This window comes from Stigmatopora nigra, chromosome 10 (assembly GCF_051989575.1).
Source record: "Stigmatopora nigra isolate UIUO_SnigA chromosome 10, RoL_Snig_1.1, whole genome shotgun sequence".
Lineage (NCBI taxonomy): Eukaryota > Metazoa > Chordata > Actinopteri > Syngnathiformes > Syngnathidae > Stigmatopora > Stigmatopora nigra.
The window spans coordinates 11307458-11324818 of NC_135517.1; the positions used below are offsets into that span (position 1 = coordinate 11307458).

The 17361-nt window shown below is 44.8% G+C and overlaps 3 protein-coding genes and 1 long non-coding RNA gene across 8 annotated transcripts in view; 1 reads left to right on the forward strand and 3 right to left on the reverse strand.

Annotated features, from left to right (window-relative positions):
* The window catches only part of kaznb (kazrin, periplakin interacting protein b), a 63655-nt gene extending 60304 nt beyond the window's left edge, over positions 1 to 3351 (reverse strand). Inside the window, exons 1-4 of one of the 2 annotated variants that reach the window (XM_077727101.1) lie at positions 3052 to 3351; positions 2068 to 2165; positions 1138 to 1326; positions 982 to 1077 (exon numbers count right to left, since the gene is read on the reverse strand). In XM_077727101.1, coding sequence (XP_077583227.1) covers positions 982 to 1063 — 82 coding nt within the window. In that variant the 5' untranslated portion in view covers positions 1064 to 1077; positions 1138 to 1326; positions 2068 to 2165; positions 3052 to 3351. The remainder of the gene's footprint in view (positions 1 to 981; positions 1078 to 1137; positions 1327 to 2067; positions 2166 to 3051) is intronic. The other variant, XM_077727103.1, reaches the window with a different exon arrangement.
* A 553-nt stretch (positions 3352 to 3904) lies between these two features.
* On the reverse strand, positions 3905 to 13600 carry prdm2b (PR domain containing 2, with ZNF domain b). 3 transcript variants are annotated; one of them, XM_077726543.1, is made up of 5 exons: positions 13001 to 13600; positions 12814 to 12937; positions 10032 to 10139; positions 5472 to 9808; positions 3905 to 5196 (listed from the first exon to the last, which is right to left on the reverse strand). In XM_077726543.1, the coding sequence occupies exons 3-5, from the start codon at positions 10048 to 10050 to the stop codon at positions 5179 to 5181; spliced, it is 4374 nt and encodes a 1457-aa protein (XP_077582669.1). In that variant the 5' UTR covers positions 10051 to 10139; positions 12814 to 12937; positions 13001 to 13600; the 3' UTR covers positions 3905 to 5178. The 3 variants fall into 3 exon arrangements, with proteins under 3 accessions (XP_077582669.1, XP_077582670.1, XP_077582671.1); XM_077726544.1 differs by having other exon boundaries at positions 13519 to 13547; XM_077726545.1 differs by lacking the exons at positions 12814 to 12937; positions 13001 to 13600 and adding an exon at positions 12119 to 12680.
* Positions 12167 to 13111, forward strand: LOC144203190 (uncharacterized). The gene is made up of 2 exons (XR_013327619.1): positions 12167 to 12751; positions 12842 to 13111. It is a non-coding gene; the product is annotated as an uncharacterized LOC144203190 (long non-coding RNA).
* A 2274-nt stretch (positions 13601 to 15874) lies between the features above and the next one.
* Positions 15875 to 17361, reverse strand: part of foxj3 (forkhead box J3) — a 75617-nt gene continuing 74130 nt past the window's right edge. For both annotated transcript variants that reach the window (XM_077725971.1, XM_077725972.1), the window contains exons 11-12: positions 16972 to 17070; positions 15875 to 16843 (exon numbers count right to left, since the gene is read on the reverse strand). In XM_077725971.1, the coding sequence (XP_077582097.1) occupies positions 16731 to 16843; positions 16972 to 17070 (212 nt within the window). In that variant the 3' untranslated portion in view covers positions 15875 to 16730. The remainder of the gene's footprint in view (positions 16844 to 16971; positions 17071 to 17361) is intronic.

Sequence of the window (17361 nt, forward strand, 5' to 3'; positions counted from 1 at the left end):
TTGTTGCTTCTGTTCAACTCCAACAATCTTCATCTCCTTGCTCTACCCTCCCTGGAGGTAGTGTACGTAGTACTCATACTGGACAACGAGAAACTCTAAGGCCTGAGCTAATGCACCAGTTTTCAGAAATGAGGAAGAAAAGGTGATTTTCATGAATTCACCTTCTGTCAATACAACTTTCCTGCTTTGAAAAACCAGGATGAAATTGAAGTCCAACTTCAGTCGAGTGTGTAGTGCTGCAATTGAGTGTCGTTAACTTGGTTTCTTACACTGGATTATTTTTTTAACATGTTTTCTGTTCTGCCTATGTAAAGTAAAATATTTAAATGCTATTTTTTTGCAACCTTTTTAGGGCTAAATTGCAAAGAAATGGATTTGTCTTTTGTATTTTTGTTTAATTGTAAGGAAAATACTGTACTACTAACCCTTTTATATGGATATCATGCTGAAAGAATGGCTTAGTAAAATTGGGGAAAAATACTTTTGGGTGTGCTTATTCCTCCTCCTTAAAAAAGGAATAGATCATTAAAATCAGGCAACTCGGACTCGCGTGCGAAAATATTACATAATAATCATCAAAATAAATATAAGTTGATAAAATGTGAATAAAAAATAATATAAACCACATAACATGTCCGATAACACGATTTTAAGTTTTTTTTTTCCTAGTGTTAAAATGAGTGCTCTATAAAGAGTTAACTTAAGGTAATTATGACAGACCGATATCATAATTGTGGAAGTTGAACCCAACAAATGCCCCATTTCATAGCAAAACCTTCCGTTTTGCATCTTTGTGCTCACTTTCACATCAGCGATGGATTAGAACGAACTGTTGAATGTGCTAAAAGAACAAAAGCTGCTCAAGGAATGCTGGCTCGGAGGACTGCGCGAAATTGCTAAAAAAAACGGACCTCACGCAATTTACCGCTTCCATATTTTGGTTGGTGCGCCCATTTGGCTAAGAAAGGAGAGTCAACTCACTGGCTTGCATCAGCTGTCCTTGGCGTCCCAACACCTGGGAGAAAGTGGCATCCTGGCTGCAGCAGGTGAGCGAATCCTCCATGGCGGCTGCTCTAACTGGAAGAGAGAGGGGCGCGTCGAGCTTAGCCAAGGAAGAGAGGGGGAAAGCTTGCTTACCTTCAACAACAAGGTTGGCTTGCAGCCCGCCGCTGATGAGGAGGAGGAAAGAGTCGCAGCCCCGCGAGCTGGCTGCGATGTGAGCAGAAAAGCGCTCGCTGTGCAGATGATGGGATTGGGGAGGCGGGTTGGGACAGGGAAAGGTTGGGCTGGATGAGTCTTGGCTGAAGGGAGGGGTCGAGGAAGGTGCTGTCAGAGGGAAAGTGCCTTTTAACAACAGGATAATCTAAATGGACAAGGATCTCAAATGAGAGCAAGTAAAGGGATTTCAGGTGATTAGTAGCCAATGAGGTTTTTCAATAGCAACTAGTGTAAACTTTTTTATACCCCCAAGTACCGTATTTTCTGGACTATAAGTCGCACTTTTTTCCTGAAATGGGCTAATACTAGTTTTTTTTGGCTATAGTTATTAAAAAAAGTGTTAGTTATGAGAGGGGCCTATTTTGTCTATTATTTTGACATATGTTGGTTTTTGTTTTCTAATCAATTAAAAAAAACTGCCCACAAGAATTCAATTCATACTCCAGTGCGACATAAAATAAAAAATTCTCTTTCATTGTGCATTCTTTGGAATGCGACATTTATTCAGGTGAAGCTAAAAAACAGATACGCAAAGGGCTGTATTTAACTCCTAACCCCAAAGACTTTTTTTTTCAAACAGTTCATAAAAAATGGGTCACCCGATGGTGTATAGTTCTTTTGCCGCATTGCAGAGTTTTAAAATTGCATTGGTAGGTTTTTTTTGCCTGTTGTATCATGTTTTAGCTATTTTAATTGTTTAGGTGTCAACTGGGAGAGGCTGGCAGCGAATGGTTACTGGCAGCAATCCCAGTCAAAATAAATTGGACGGTTATCTCTGTCAGTGGAAGCCACTGCGTTTAAAATTCCCCCTTAAAAAGAATTGTGCAATTGTTGGTCTACTGTAGGCACCTTCTCTTCCAAAGCCTCACATTCCACTTGATGCAAATCCTCTCCATCCATCTCCAGCCTCGGGCCGCCGCCAGGAACCTCGAGAGGTTAGTCCCACCCTGTGATGATGATGAGGGGGAAAAAAATGAAGAAAAAAAAAACAAGATGAAGAGGCGGAGAAAACGTGTGGAGAGAAAGCGATGAATTACTTCAAGTATGTCATGAAAATTGGGTAATGAGTCTAAACAAATCCCATGCCGAAAAAAAGAAGAAGATCAAAGAGCACACGCTGGCGTCAAATTACATCAATGCGAAAAAGGCACTGCTGGATTGGGATGTGGTTGGCATGGCGACCTCGGGCCAGCATTCTTTTTAAGGTTGGAAGGCAAAAAGACTGGATTTTATCCAGTCTTTTTGAACAGTTGTTTCAGAACAGTCGTTTGATCATGATTGACTGAAGAGATTATTTCCCTCACTTCCAAGTTATTTAAATGTATCCTTTTTGGATATTTAGAATTCGATAGAAGTTACAAGAGTAAGGCATAGTTGATAATTTTAACAAATAAATGATCTATTTTGATCCTTATTTAATCAAATGCTCCATTAAAGCCTTGAAATAAAGAAATTACATTGTTTACAGAAACTGGCAAATGTGACATTGCTCGATAATGACAGTGAGTGGCTATTTCATGCAAAATTTCTAATTGTGCACCCCTAATAATTCTTTTTACAGTAAGATCTGCACTGCAAGCGTTGTTTTTAACATTCCATTGCAATATTTGTATGCACTGTAATAATATAAGTGTTCCTACAGCAAAAATGCACAGAAAAACTGCAACTTTCTTATTGAGAAAAATCTAGCTTGTTATTCCGCGAACACGATTTACGGTGCCATCACAATCCTCACTTAACGCCAAGGAGAACAATTCTACATTTCGCACTTGACCTTTAAGCTGAAAGTGCCAGTTTATTAGTTTTAAACATTTAAATATCAAAACAACTTACGTGCATGTTTGGATTTGAAGGCAAGACGTCCGATCCAGCAACAAACAGCATTTTGATGAAGGAAAATTGTTATGGTCAGCCACGGCTGCATAACCCGGAAGTAGGCAACGAAGTGGAAGTGCATCAGCACAACGTGGGGTTTTAATGGGGGAAAAAATCACTACAACCATAAAACTGGTTAAAATTACCAACGAAACAATCTTAACGGGAAAGGGCGAAGATGCACGCCGAACCATTAGCGAGATGACCAAAACGGGATGATACGCGAACGCGGAGGCACAAAAACGCAGGGTTCAATACACAGGGAAGGTACGATGACAATCGCAAAAAGCTGGGTGGGTCACAAAAGGGGTGGAGAGCCAAAAAGACAGCAGGTGACACTCATTAAGTCACTTGAAATATCACAAACAGCCACGGGGAGGCAGTATTGTTCCTTTTTTCTGAGAGTAGCATAGCAGTCATTAATTATTGAATTAAAAGGATGCTTTTTTTTAAGGTGACCTTATAAAAAAGTGTTAATACTGCAGAAATGCATCACAGCCATGCTAAAAATGCTACTATTAAAATCTGACCCAAAGCATTTTGTTTGGTAAAACTTCATGACCGTAATTTTATGTATTTTGGAGACAAGATACTTCATTACTATAGCGTTATTTTAAAGTGAGACCAAGGGCAAGCTGCTTTTTTAAAAATGTACAGCTAAAATATATATACCATATAAACACAGCCGGTTGGAAATAAAGCACTTTTGTTGGGTAAATTATACATTTTACTTGAGGTCATTCATAATGTTTGTTCATCGTTAAAACACAACTTTTCCATGGATGCTCCAAGGGAAAACACTTGCGATTCATTGTGGAAGTATAAATTAGCTTTCATTCATAGCGTTCAATTGACTTTCCCATGTACATGCTACAAGTGTTCCGAACAGCATCTGTGCTCGATACACAGGAGAAGTATCTATAAAAACATGTTTGGAGGGTCACCGGCATTCATTTTGTTACATTGTGTTGGCATGGCTCTCGAGCAAAATTACATTTTAGAAAAAAATTAAACAAAAAAAAAAACACACACACAAAGAATGTTGGAACAAGAGATACTGTTACATTTGCCGCAAAATGTTTCCACCATGCAATTCTTAACATGACAAAAAGTGATGAATACATTCCATTGTTCATCAATTGGTGAGGCCAATCTTTTTCCACAATTTGGCAGTCCATTCTAAAGTGCTGCAGGGACGTGCGAGTGATGTTAAATGCTTTTTTGTCAAGGATCAATAAGATCAAAATCGTTGTTTGATGACTCAGCGAGCGGGCCACGTAAACGTGACCACTTGGAATCACCTGCTAGCGTCAGATCAACAAACAGACAAGTAAAAACGTGAGATGTCATCAAAAATCCAGAGCGGCGGAATTAAGAGTTGTCCATCCGTACACGCGCGCGCGCACACACACACAATTCCTGAGGACCAATAGTTGCAGTCAACTGCCATATTTCATTCCCCCACAAAAAGTCAAAAGCCAAAAGAATAAGGTCTACGGTAAGACCACTACAGTTGCGACCCGACGTACACAAGTTTGCAAAAGAAAACAGAAGAACGAACGGAAGCCGGCGGCCACTGGAAGAAACTTGCAACTTTTGACCTCGTCTAGATTATAGTCTATATTTCAACACATGCATTAGGAAACTCCAATGGAAACAAAACGCCCCAAAACAACCAAAAATAAAAACCCAACCGAGGAATAAGCGAGTTTCCCTAACTGATGCGTGATTGCCATTTGCAATAGATCAGCGTTGACAGAGCCCTAATGTTACTGTTTTGGGTCAAGTAATGACGCATATTTTACAAATATTCAAAATTCATATATATAATCATATATATGTATTCACATGTATATGTATACACACACATATATATGTACATGCATACGTACATATATAGTATTATGTATATAATACATATACATATAACAATATTACCTCACTGCCATTTAGAGTGTTGTTTTTGCAAAGCTGGCTAAACACAAAATATTGGCTCAGATTAGTTCGTATGACAGGTGGAAGAAAAAAAACAGAAGGCAAGGCAGTCGATCCCAGGTCGCAGGAACCCAAAGAGGTCAATGGGGGTTACTTCAATAGCAACTCCTGTAAGCAGAAAAAAATGATTAAAGGAGCGAATCACGAGTGTCAGGAAATTTCCAAAACAATGGGTCGATGTCTATGAAAGAAAAGAGTTGGTCAAATGAATGTAATTGATTTTTTTTTCTTGGAATGAAATTTCCCATTTGCATCTGCAGTCCCAGCTAGCTTCTAATCCAGAAACGCTAACATTTATTGCTGTGTCATCATGACCATTGATGTGTCAACTGAGCTAATCAAAACTTGGATCCTTTAGTTTATGATCTATAGACATTACATACCGGAGCATCTTTCAAGTCGGGCGTCGGTGCTTCCTCCGATTTAGCCTCCACGACTGGGGGTGCCAACTGCGAGCTCCTGGTGACAGGACCGCCGAGCCGCTCCCTCGTTCGGAGGGAGAAACGCTCGTCTTTCTTGGGCGGCGACGACGACTTGGGCTCCGAGAACTTCTTGGGTGCCTCTCTGCCCATGCGCTGCAACCTAAAGGGCTGCTTCTGCGCCACGCCCTCTTCCGGAGAATGGACGGCTGCAGAGCCCTTTCTGGCTTTTTTGCCTGCGGCCGGGGTGGCCAACGGGAACGAGGCGGGCCTCTTTTGAACGCTTTTACCCTTTGTCGCCTGCGGCGGTTCAAGGAGCTCCACCGCGCCGGAGCTACGGGCTCGCGTCTTTCCCGGCCGTTTGGTCTCTGGCTCTGTTTGCGCCACCTCGCCATCTTTCTTCTTGGTGTATTTATCCGCCTCCTTTTTCCTGCCTGCCAGTTTTTTCTTGGCTTTTTTCAAGGCGGGTTTCATGGGGCAGCTGAAGGCCATGTGCTTGGCCAGGCTGGCCTGATAGGTGAACTCTCTGTTGCAGTGGGGGCAGACGTTACTTTGCTCCTCTTCCACTTTAACAACAACGGCGGCGGCAGCAGCGGCGGCGGCTTTCTTGGCCGAGGAGGCGGCGATTTTGTTCTTTTGTGAAATAGCCTTCTGGACCAGCTGGTTTTTCTTCTTGCTTAGGGCGCTCATCTTTGTTTTAGTAGCCACATCCTGGTTAAAATTGAGCCTCTTGGGCTGGCCCATTCTCCGGAAGGCGCTCTGGCCTCCCGAGGGTGACGCCACCCCGTTGGGAGACTTGACTATTTGCTTGAGGGGGATGGGGTTCTTCTTGGGAGTGTAGCGCTTCTTGTCGCTGGCATTGGCGCAGGCCAAAATGTGCTGGTGTAGCTCGGGCATGTTGTCAAAGCTGTTGCCGCACTTGGTGCAGCGGATGGCGGTGGTGAAGGTCTGCGGTATGTTGTGAGTGGTGAAGTTGGTGGCCGAGGCCACCGAGTTGGCGTGGGAACGGCTGTGATAGGGAAAGGGGGGCGGTTTGTAGCTGGGGTAATGCTGATTCTGACCCAGTCGGACGTCGGGACCTTTGGGCTTGCCGCCTTCGGAGGCCATGATTTTTATGGTGGTGTACAGCTCTTCGTTGGGGTCCTCGGTTCCGTCCTCCGCCGCGTGGTTCCCGTTAACGTCGGGCTCTCCCTTGACGGCGGCGGGTTTGGCGTGATTGTGATCCGGCGCGTCCTCCGAAGCGGCTATCGCTGGCGGGGTTGCGTCGAGTTCTTCTTTGGCTCTGGATGGGTCGGTGTAGTTCTGCGGCCTGAGTTTGCCGCTCTCCACAGAAGTGTGTGAGCAGGCGTCATTTGGATGCAGATCTTTTTGGTGCTGTTGCAAATTGCAGAGAAAGGCAAATTCCTTGGAACAAGCGGAGCACACAAAGATGGTGCCCACCCCGTGCAGCGTGGTCCGGTGAGCCAGCAGGGAGTCCACCTCGCCAAACAGCAGCAGGCAGAACTCACACTTGAAGGGCCAATCGCCAGCATGCTGGTAAATGTGCCCGCCGAGCTCTTTCATCGAGACAAACGGGCTCTCGCAGACGTTGCAGACAAATGACTTCCCATAAGAGGAGTCCATTTTCTCTACCGCGGGGGCACCTTCGGCTCTTTTTTCCAGAGGCTGAGGCGAAGGATCTTTGATGGCGTCATCCCGAGGCACGTGGTTGGTGATGGCGAGAGCCTCGGTGCAAGTCTCGGGCTCTTCTTTTATGTTTATTTGAGGAAGGCTATTGGGGAGCGGTGAAGGGGGCGGGTCAGGCGAAGGCGGGGCTAAAGGCTCCGGCCGGGGCGAGAGCGCGGCCGAGTCGGAGTTTTCCGACTTTGGAATTCCTGAGTTGAGGTCGCAGTCAGTTTCACCATTCAGCAGGTTTCTTCTTTCTCCCGTCAGAGAAACGTCTTCGGTGGCGGACAGGCTGACTGAAGTGGGCTCTAAAGGTTTAGGGGGATCAAGGGGGTCTTGCAGTGGAGTGTTTGGGGAGTCCAGTGTCTTTGAGGGATGCCGTTCTTCCTCGACTTTGTCATCGCCGGCAGACAAACTTTCCGTCTCTTCCGGCGGGAGTTGAGGCGACCTCGGCGACATCTTTGGCGATAGGATTGGAAGGGGCCGCGGTCCCGACGATTCCGGGGGGTGGGAGAGAGGAGAGCTGGCCGTGGCTCGCGGAGGCGAGGGCATGGTGGGCAGCACGGGGGGAGGCGGCGTCGTGGAAGTCACGCTGGAGGTCCCGGGTGACGCAGGGTTCATGGTCACGGGGGTCAAGGAGGGAGGAGAGGGGTGAGCGGAGTCAACGCTGGGAGACTGCGGTTGAGAACTGAGGTTGGCCAGGGGCGAGGGTCCCTCCTCCGACGACTGGGGCAAACCCAAGTACTCGTTCATCAGCACCTTTTCCAGCATGCTGGTGTTGGGCTTTCTCTTTTTGACTTGCGGCACCACAATTCCCTTGAAGTCCGTGTCGGCGCCACTCTTCCGCTGTAAGCTCAAATCGAGGGCCGAATCCGCGCCAACCTTGTTGCCGTCGCTTCTTCTATTGACAGTGTTTGACAGGTCCAACGGTTGTTGATTGCAAGCGTTCCCGCCTCCGGCGCCAGAGGAGCTTTGTCCCATGTGACTTCCACCAGGGCTCAGGCTTGCCGCGTCATTCTTATCCATCACCGGGCTTCCGAGAGGGGAGACGCTGAGGTTCTCCAGCTTTGGCACCTTGAGAGGGTACGAATTCACCGTCTCCACCTTGCAGCCCTCCCCTCTAAACGGCGGAGTGAGCTGCAGCGACGATGGGGGCGAGGAAGTTCGTCTTTTGAAGCGGCCCGAGGAGCCCTGCAACGGGGTGACGGAAAGCGGGGACGCCAGCCTGTGGCTTTCAGTGAGGAGCGTGATGGACTTCTGGACGTCTTGCGTTTGGAGGAGCTGTTTGAGTTTCGGCGACAGGTACACAGTCTTCTCCCGCGGAAACCCCAACGGATCCGCCGTTTGTTGGAGAAGTCCACCAACTAGCAGGTTGGGCGAGGAGGAAGCCGTGGACGACGAAGACGCTGGGAAAGACCCTGTCTCCGTCTCCACTTTGAGGCTGGGAAGTAGAGGAGGGGTGGACGTTCTCCGCTTGGAGGACGGGGGACAGAATTCGGTGGCTTGCTTGGTGGCGCCGGTTCGAGCCTCCACCTTCAGCACCTGACTGAGCTGGTTGGGGCTGAGGATGACGGCATCCAGCCCGAACAGCGCGGCAGATCGCGTGTCCACCTCGATGACCTCGCAGCTACTCACCGCGCTGGTGGACACTATTTTGCCGTCGATGTAGAAGCTCAAATTCTCAGAGATGTTTTTGGAGATGTCCACTGCGTAATCGTCCCGGTCCGCCTCGTCTTCTGTTTCAGCGCTGGGCATGTACACTAGGGCGGGACGGGTATTGGGCGACGCCTGGGGTCGCGGCTGTGCCGACGCTTCCGGAAGGAGCGTGCCTTTCCGGCGTACGCCCTTCGGGAGCAAGTGTCTCTCGTGTATTCTGCGCTGGTGGCGTCGCATATTGGTGTGGGTGCCAAAGGCTTTGTTGCAATACTTGCAAGGGTGCAGTTCTTTGGATGCCCCATTTTCATCTAAAACATAAGGAGGATCTGACTGAGATTCTGATTCCTTCCTGGTGGCTTCTGAGTGGTGCGTGGGCACGCTGATCAGCTGCGGGCCGCCATAGTGAGCGGTGGGGCTGGCGCAGTCAGGACTGGAAATGTCCGTCTGCGCCAAAGGGAGCGGATGAGCGGTTCCGGCCAAGGAGTTGGGCTTCTTCTTGAAGCCACTTTCGTGCCTCCTCTCGTGGCGCCGCCGGCCCACCTGCGAACCAAACGACTTGCTACAGTATCGGCACTTGAACAGTTGCGCTTGCTGGTCGGCCACGCCGTGGATGTGCACGTGTCGCTCCAGACCCTGCCTGGTGGAGAAGTGCCGTTCGCAGTGCTGACAGGGAAAGGAATCCCCGTGCAGATCCCCTTCCATTAAGGGGTCAAAGTCTGGGTCGGTGTCGGCATCTTGTTCGTGCCCCCGGGGGCTGGGGGACTGGGAACGGCTTCTCCCGGCAACTCGGGGTGGGACGTCGGGCAGCCGCTGGGCCGGTTGTTGCTGTGCCTGAGAATCATTCGCATCCTCTTCCTCCTCTTCGTCATTTGCCGTGTCGTGCGACACGTCTTGCGAATTTCCGTGGTCGGCCATTTCCGCGGGTGGGACTTTGGAGGATTCTTGCGTCAATGGCATCACATCCTCCTCCTCCTTCACACCTGTCAACAGTCATCGGGAATGTCAGCTAAATAACAGATTGGCACCAGTGATCATGTATCACACTTTATAATGTGTTTTAAAGGTCAGCGGTTGTTAGAAGAAAAAAAAAAAAGAGCTCGGTCAGAAGGAACTTTTCAAAGACAAACTGAATGATAATGTGTCACTTTCAGAAGCGCTCGTGTTAACATAATGGAAGGTTAAACATGTCAAAAGTCCACTTGCCTTCTTCCCCCTCCCACATCTCCTCCACAGCTTTGTCACCACTCGGTTTTTTTTCTGGGGGTCGGCCCAATCAGCTCGTCTGGCTCGTCTTTAGCGTCTTTCTTCCGGCTGTGGACACAAACAAGACAAGCCTGACAAACAGTTGAGACAGAACAAAGCAAAAGTAACTGAGCTTGGAAATAGCACTTCAGACAATGAAGAGGCTCTAGTTCATTTTCTAACAAAGACTATTTGGGTCCTGGTCATTGAACTACAAGACCAGTCAAAAGATGCATGTTATCAGAATGATACTTTTCAGTTGTTTATAATAGGAGAACGCCAACTTATTTTTCTTTGGCTCACTCATAGCTTTTCCAAGTCAAGTTGAATGAAGCATTTGTGCTATTTATAAAGCAACTGGGAGCAACTTTAAAACAAGTATGTGATGTGAGAAGCAACCAGGATTTCATGAGGACGTTCTTAGCATCACGTAGCTTTTACAGCTCGCGTTTGCACGTCGTATATCCGCACGGACACTTGGCTGTTTCAACATGATTGGCTCAGACTATTTTGGCCAATGTAGTGAGACATTTAGAAGATTAGGAATGTTTACTGCTTATTTCAATAGTTTTACCAGCAACATGGATGACTTCAATGTGGACACCATGTGTATGTTTACTTCATTAAACTTAAAAAAAAAAAACTATAAAAGTTCATATTTTGTTGTCTTCTCCAATTTTCTGACAAGTCTTTCCATTTCATAGGTTATGTCATCATTTGGTTAACTAAATTTTTACAATTGCATCAATTCTAAAGTGCTCTTTTGACCGATACAGCGGGCGTTCTATACATCAGTAGGTGACGTAAACCACATTTACGACCAGTGATGAGGTCACGTGACCTGGTTTTGCAAAGCCCTAATTTGAAATCAAAGCACAGCAAGAGTTTGTGAGAGGTCGGTCATTCCGTACGCAAGCACTTAGAGAACGCGGCTAATGACTTGGACGGACATCGTTCGCTCATTCAAGCTAAATTATCTTCAATGTGACTTTGGGTGCTTTCAGACGACTCATGATACAATTCCACATCAAAATGCAATTTATATATTTTTGAAGTTTTTGCTGGAACAATTTTACAGATACAATCCAGGAACCTTAATGTTTAATTTTTTTATAATCATCTTTTTTTTTTAAAACCAGAAGTCTAAACTAAAACCTCAACTATGTAATTTTAAACCTAATTTCTGTTTGTCTCTTGACAGTAAAATGACTAACCCATGACTAAGATTCTACACAAAACATCACTTTTGAAATACTAGCCACGGTTAAAACTTAGTCAATGAAACCTCATTTAACTCATCATCTGTCATTGAGAGATATCATTTAAACTGGAACGCTGCTATGGAATGTTCATCTTTCAGAGTATGACATTGATGGCAACGGTCACCAACAGCCACTCCCAGTCAAAATAGATTAGATGTCTATTGTCATCAATGACATTGAAACATGAACACAGTAACTCCAAACTAACATTTTGTGAAGTTATATTCATGACCGATGAATAATCAAACTTCAGAAACAGTCACTTTTGCATTTACAATCCTTAGTTACGTTTTGGTTGCTCAATGATGAACTCATTCACTCAGGTGGATGTGCAGTATTCAGAGTATGTACTGTCTTAGTAAAAGAAGCATAAAAGTGACATTAAAACAAATATTAACAGTACACAAGATCTCCAAGGGTGTTTAGATTCAACTATCAAGAAATACTGATGTCACGAGAGCACAGCACCAAGATCCATTTATCTTTTCCTGACAAAAAAACTGTTCAAAGTTCATCGCAGACTGTTCGGCTTTGCCTTCAAAGCTAGTTGACCATAAAGCGTCTAAATGCACAATTTCCTTATTTGCTCGCACATCATTCAAAGTATGAAATATAAATGCATTTTTCTACACGATTGCACAACTTTAATGAAATGGCGTTTAGTCTGAATGGTCTTGTCGCGCAACCTGCTCACTTCTAACAAAGTACTTTCTAATACTATTAGGTATAGTGACTTTGAAATAGAATCGAGTCCGTTTTAAAGTGTTAAACGAGAAACAAGTTTACCATCTGCTCCTAAGCACCGAGGTGTCCCGTGCTAGCCGCCTAGCTCGTCTTAGCATTCACCCGTCTTGACAACCTGACCGACTGGTTATTCTGGAGCCCAAAGCGAGCGCCCGATCGGTTCCAGTCGTCCCCAGAGTATTTTTATTCGCTACCCGATACTGGCGAGCACAAAGACGGGGAGGGCAGACGTCACAAAACGCGATAGTAGAAGTCGAACGCAGGGTTTAGCTTTAGCTCGCCGCGCTAGGCCACCATCAAGTGGAGGCTCGCCGATGGATGGCTTTCACGCTTTTCGGGAGCTCAGGAAGGTCACATCCTCAACAAGGAGCCACCGAGCGGGGGAGGGCTTGGGGACAAGGTGGGCGCGAGCGAGGGGCGAGTGATAAAAACAAGAGGGTCACAGAAGGAGACTTTGGGTGTCATTCGGAGCCCGTAGCGACCACTTTGATAACGAGTATTCAAGTGGAGAAAAGCCCCCCTCCCTTCTCCTCTTCTTCTTCCTCCTTCTTCACACTCATCGACTAGCCTCCCAATGCTAAAGCACTAGCTCAACTTAGCTCCCAAGTGCGAAGAAATCACTCCGCGGCTAAGTTAGCGGAGGTGTCTGATGTTGAAAAGCAGTGCTGTCAAAAAGTATGTCAAGTGATCTTAAAAGCAGCCTTTCCTTCATTAAAGACACAGAAAAGAGGCCTCACCTCGAGAGTTTTTCCTTTCTTCCTCCAGTGCAGCTGTTATCTCGGGGTTGTCTCGTCTCGCTTCGCACGGTGTTGTACCACACCAGCAGCCTGCCAGCAGCAGCTCGTCTCCGGCTGTGATTGGCTGTCAACAATGAAAGATGAGGTTTAGGGCCAATCACAAGCCGCCTCGCCGCCTTCTCCTCACCCGCCCCGGTGGAAGATTTGGGACAGCGAGCATCTAATCTGGCTGTGATGCGTTCAAGGTGCACTTTGGTACCTTCCATGTCAACATGAAAATAAAGAGCGGTGCACTACTTTTTGCTGCTACTTTACTTGACATTGATCATTTTAAACTGATTTCTGGGGAAAATTGAGTTAAAAACATGAAAGGAAATGCCACCACAGTGTCAAATATCTAACCAAATTTCCAGAGAGCAGAGGAATTTTTGAGACATTTTTCTCCTGTCAAGATTCTAGAGTACAAAGTTTATGCTTAAAAAAATGCCCCAAAAAATAACAGTATGAAGCAAAATAATACTTTTCCCCCCAGTTCTCAATATATGAAAATAAGTCAACTAAGACACTTGGCGAAAATACATGAAAAATCTGTATAATATCCCGAAAATATTTCTCAACAATGTCCAATACTAAAGCATACAGAAAAGAAAAAAACTGATTTCAAATATGGAATCAACGACCAAAAATTGCATAAAACCATCTAACTAATCTGCCGCCATTGATGCCAGTAGACGTCCAATCTGTTGGGACAGGGAGGTTGAATCCCCAGCATGCCTTCCAGTTGAAAATCATCAAACATCTAAGGATGAAAAAAGTCTTGTAAAAGACAATGAAAAGATGCAATGTTAGCCAGTCCAATCAAAGACAAAAATGTGTCATAAGCAGGGGTGTAAGCATGCCTTTTTGAGTGGTCCCACATCATCACAAAGAAGACTCTAAGAGCACAAAATTCCACAGTGAAGTTACCATATTTTATTTCTTTTAAGTGCCATTCATGCATATTGGGCAAGGAGAGGGCTTAGGTATGGGTTCAGGTGGTATTGACAATTCTAATAACACTTTACAGCACTAAACGAATACAAAGAGTAGCTGTGTCACCTCATCGGACAGCAAAAGTAATAAATCGTGCAATTTAAAATTAAAAAAAGGGGAGAAAACCGGAGGAAAAACAAATGAGAAATGACAAAGACGGAAAAAAAACAATGAAACACAAACCAAATATATATTATCAACACTGAAACACTGAATGTAGAAACATAGTACAGGTAGAAGGTAGTGTCACACTCACCAAAAAAAGCCATTGCATTTTCATCACATATATACAATATAGATATATACATACTGTCCCCCTCCGAATGGACGATAACAAAATATTCTTTCGCCTCCCTCGTCTATTTCGTGAACCCCCCCGGCCCCAGAGACAGGAAAAAAGAGGGCGGGGGTGTGATTGAAAAGACAAATATGTACAAAGCACGACGACACACCAGCACTGAAGGAAACGACCATTCATTTCAACTGACAGTACTTGGATGATCATGGCTACTCTTGAATAACAATTCCAACAGGATTTTTTTTTTCCTCATTCAAAAATGTGTTCAAATCTCCCAAATAATCTCTAAGGCAGGTTAAAAACAACCTTTACATCCCGCCCCGATTTTTTCGTTTTTTCAAATTATTATTATTTTTTAAAATCACACTCGCACGCAGTCTCTCAAGTAATAAAAAAAAAGTGATCCAGTCATTTTTTTCTTAACTTTGTCCCCCCTTTTTTTTTTAAGCCAGATCGAAGTTGTTTTAAATCTTCACCTGGAAGACGTGAAACAAACTTGACCTCCGTACGCTTTTACAATCAAGATGGGCGAAGGTGTCGATCGATTGGATTGATTCGTGGTGGGTGCAAATTGGAGTGCGCTCGTTAGGTGGTGAGCTGCAAAACAATCTGGAAAATTTCAATTAGCAAAACCAGCACTTAAAAAAATGATTGTCAAAAACCTTAGCCTTAAATGGCAATTTCTGATTCCACTTCCCAGGGTTTAACCCTTTATAGGGCACTAATTTAACACATGAGCTGCTGTTGACAGCACGAGGTGGCAAATACGTGTTCACTGGGGAGGGCTGGCAGCGATAATTAAATGTAAGATGACCAATCGTAGCCACTCCTCACTAATAATCATTGGCAGACAATGAGTTAAACAATTTCAACCAAATATATGTGGACACCGGGTGTATTTTTCATGACTGAACATTGTCACTTGGCCTATAAAGGGTTAAAGGAACAGTTTGCCATGTAAGAAGCAAACATGTCATAAGATCATTTCATGGATGGTAAGGTTTTGGAGGAAAAAAATGTGGTTTCGTATATATATTAAAAGACGCTCCATTCCTGAGAGTGGAAACGTAGCATATTGACCGATAAGTTCATTGATTGAAGGTTAAAAAATTCACGTCACATAGAGTTGATGGCTACATGTGACGTAAACAGAGTTGCTTGAAAGTCGTCTGCTGTTTGAATGAGCAAAACATGACGTCAGCTCCTTTTCAATAGAACTCACCATGGCCAATGAGCAAATATTTTTTCAAGAAAGCTAACAATTGTTCATTTTAGTTCATCAGGAAATACAGTTCCTAGAACAAAACCACACCCAAATTGTCAGATTAAAAATAATCCAATTGTCAGTTGAATCATTCGTGTTAAGGATCTGCTGCCTGTGTTGTACTATTTGAATCCTACATTTGAAATGGAAGTTTCCAGAACTGCCAATCACCCTGTTTTCAAATTTTTGTGCTTTTCACAAAAAGACATGTTGTGCTTACAGCAAAAATTTCAAATTAATATTACATAAGTGCCATTGAAAAGTCATCTTCAATATGTTAACTCACCAGGCCCCATTGACAGCAAATGAATCAAATAAATTCATTGAATCACATTCGTTTTATACTTGTAAATGTCCAATTTATCTGGAAAACTAGGAGGGATGGCAGTGCATAAACTTGGCTGACTCCACTGAAACGTCCAAATAAAATGCATTTGATGTCTGTTGCGGTCAATGGCAGCAAATGAGTCGAAATCTGTGCATTACCTCAATATTTGTTGGGTAAAATTGCCCAAAAATATTGGATAAAATGACAAGGGCGCTCGCACGTTTTAAAACAAAATCAATATTTGGTATTTTGCTGCTGTCCCACTCATCCTAATGACTTAAATTAAAATAAAAAAATAAACTTTTGCCACAACAAGCAGACTTTTTCTCCATGAATTTCACCTTTTGTCCCAAACACATATTTGCTTGGCTTTTTGTATGGTTAACAGTTCGAAAGACTATTTTTTTGTTTGAAACACCCTGTTCAAAATCAAAACATCACCTCCCAGCCACAAGGGGGCCTTCTTCCGCCACAAGCCCCAGAGGCTGCCTGTGTGTCTTTTCCGAAAGAATAAAAAGACGAGTTTAAAAATAAAAAAAGAGGGCTAAACTCATCCACGAGGCAGCTGACGCCAACACGAGAAGAAGAATCACAAGCTCAAATCACAGAACAGTGGCGGAGTGGCTAAAAGTGGAGAGAAAGTGGGCCGGAGGGGGGGAAGGGGGGTCATTTTTGGAAGGCCGCTGGTTGGGATGGTAAGCAAAGGGGGCGGGGCTTGATCCTGCCATGGTAAAATGATTGTCTTTTTCTGGTTGTGGAAAAAAAACAACAACGTCTCGGGGCATCCCCATTTAATGTTTGCCCACCTTTAAAAGGAGACGCCAAGGGGTGATGGTGGGTCGGGGTTGTGGGGGCATTCTTTTTCCTCCATCTCCTGCCCCTCCCGTGGACTTTTGGAGCCCGGCCTGCCTTTCCCGTGGCTTCCGCCTCCTCCTGCCTTTTCTTTTGTTAGCGAGAAAAAAAAGGGAGAGAAAAAAAAGAGGAGGAGGAGAAGGCTACACAATGGAGTCCCAGTCGAAATCATCCTGGATGTCGTCGGCCGCCATGCGATGCATCTGGAAGTTTCTGTTGGGGATCATGTGCTGCTGGTTCATCTGAGCGTGGTGTCCTGGGGGACGGCAAAAAAGAAGAGAAAGAGGAGACAGAAGAGAGAGAGGAGAAAAAAAAGAAGAACAACATCAAGCCATTTGTTTGTCCATTAGACATCAATGGATGCTTCTGTCTATTCTAGCTAACCAGTCATGGTGGGGCCCGTGCTGCTCATGGGGGGCATGTGAGAGTACACCGGGGGGCCCATCATGGACATGCTCTGTCTGGAGTCCATGTAGAGATTTCCTAAGGGGAGAGAAAGTGAGAAAAAGACAAGAAAAAGCATGTCAAAGTTTGTTCTTGGTAGTGAATGATGTTTATGTATGTGCCTTTTGATGGGAGCCAATCAATGCATATTGTGATATGATCCCATACAGCAAAGTTATATTGGAAAAAGCCTGGCTGGTAGTGAATTGGGCACTGCTGCTGAAACTCTTGATGGGAAAATGAAAAACAGAACTATGCATTATTAATTCTGTTTATTACATGCTACTGTGAAAAATAAATGGAAGGAATGTAAGTGACAGTCGTATAGCT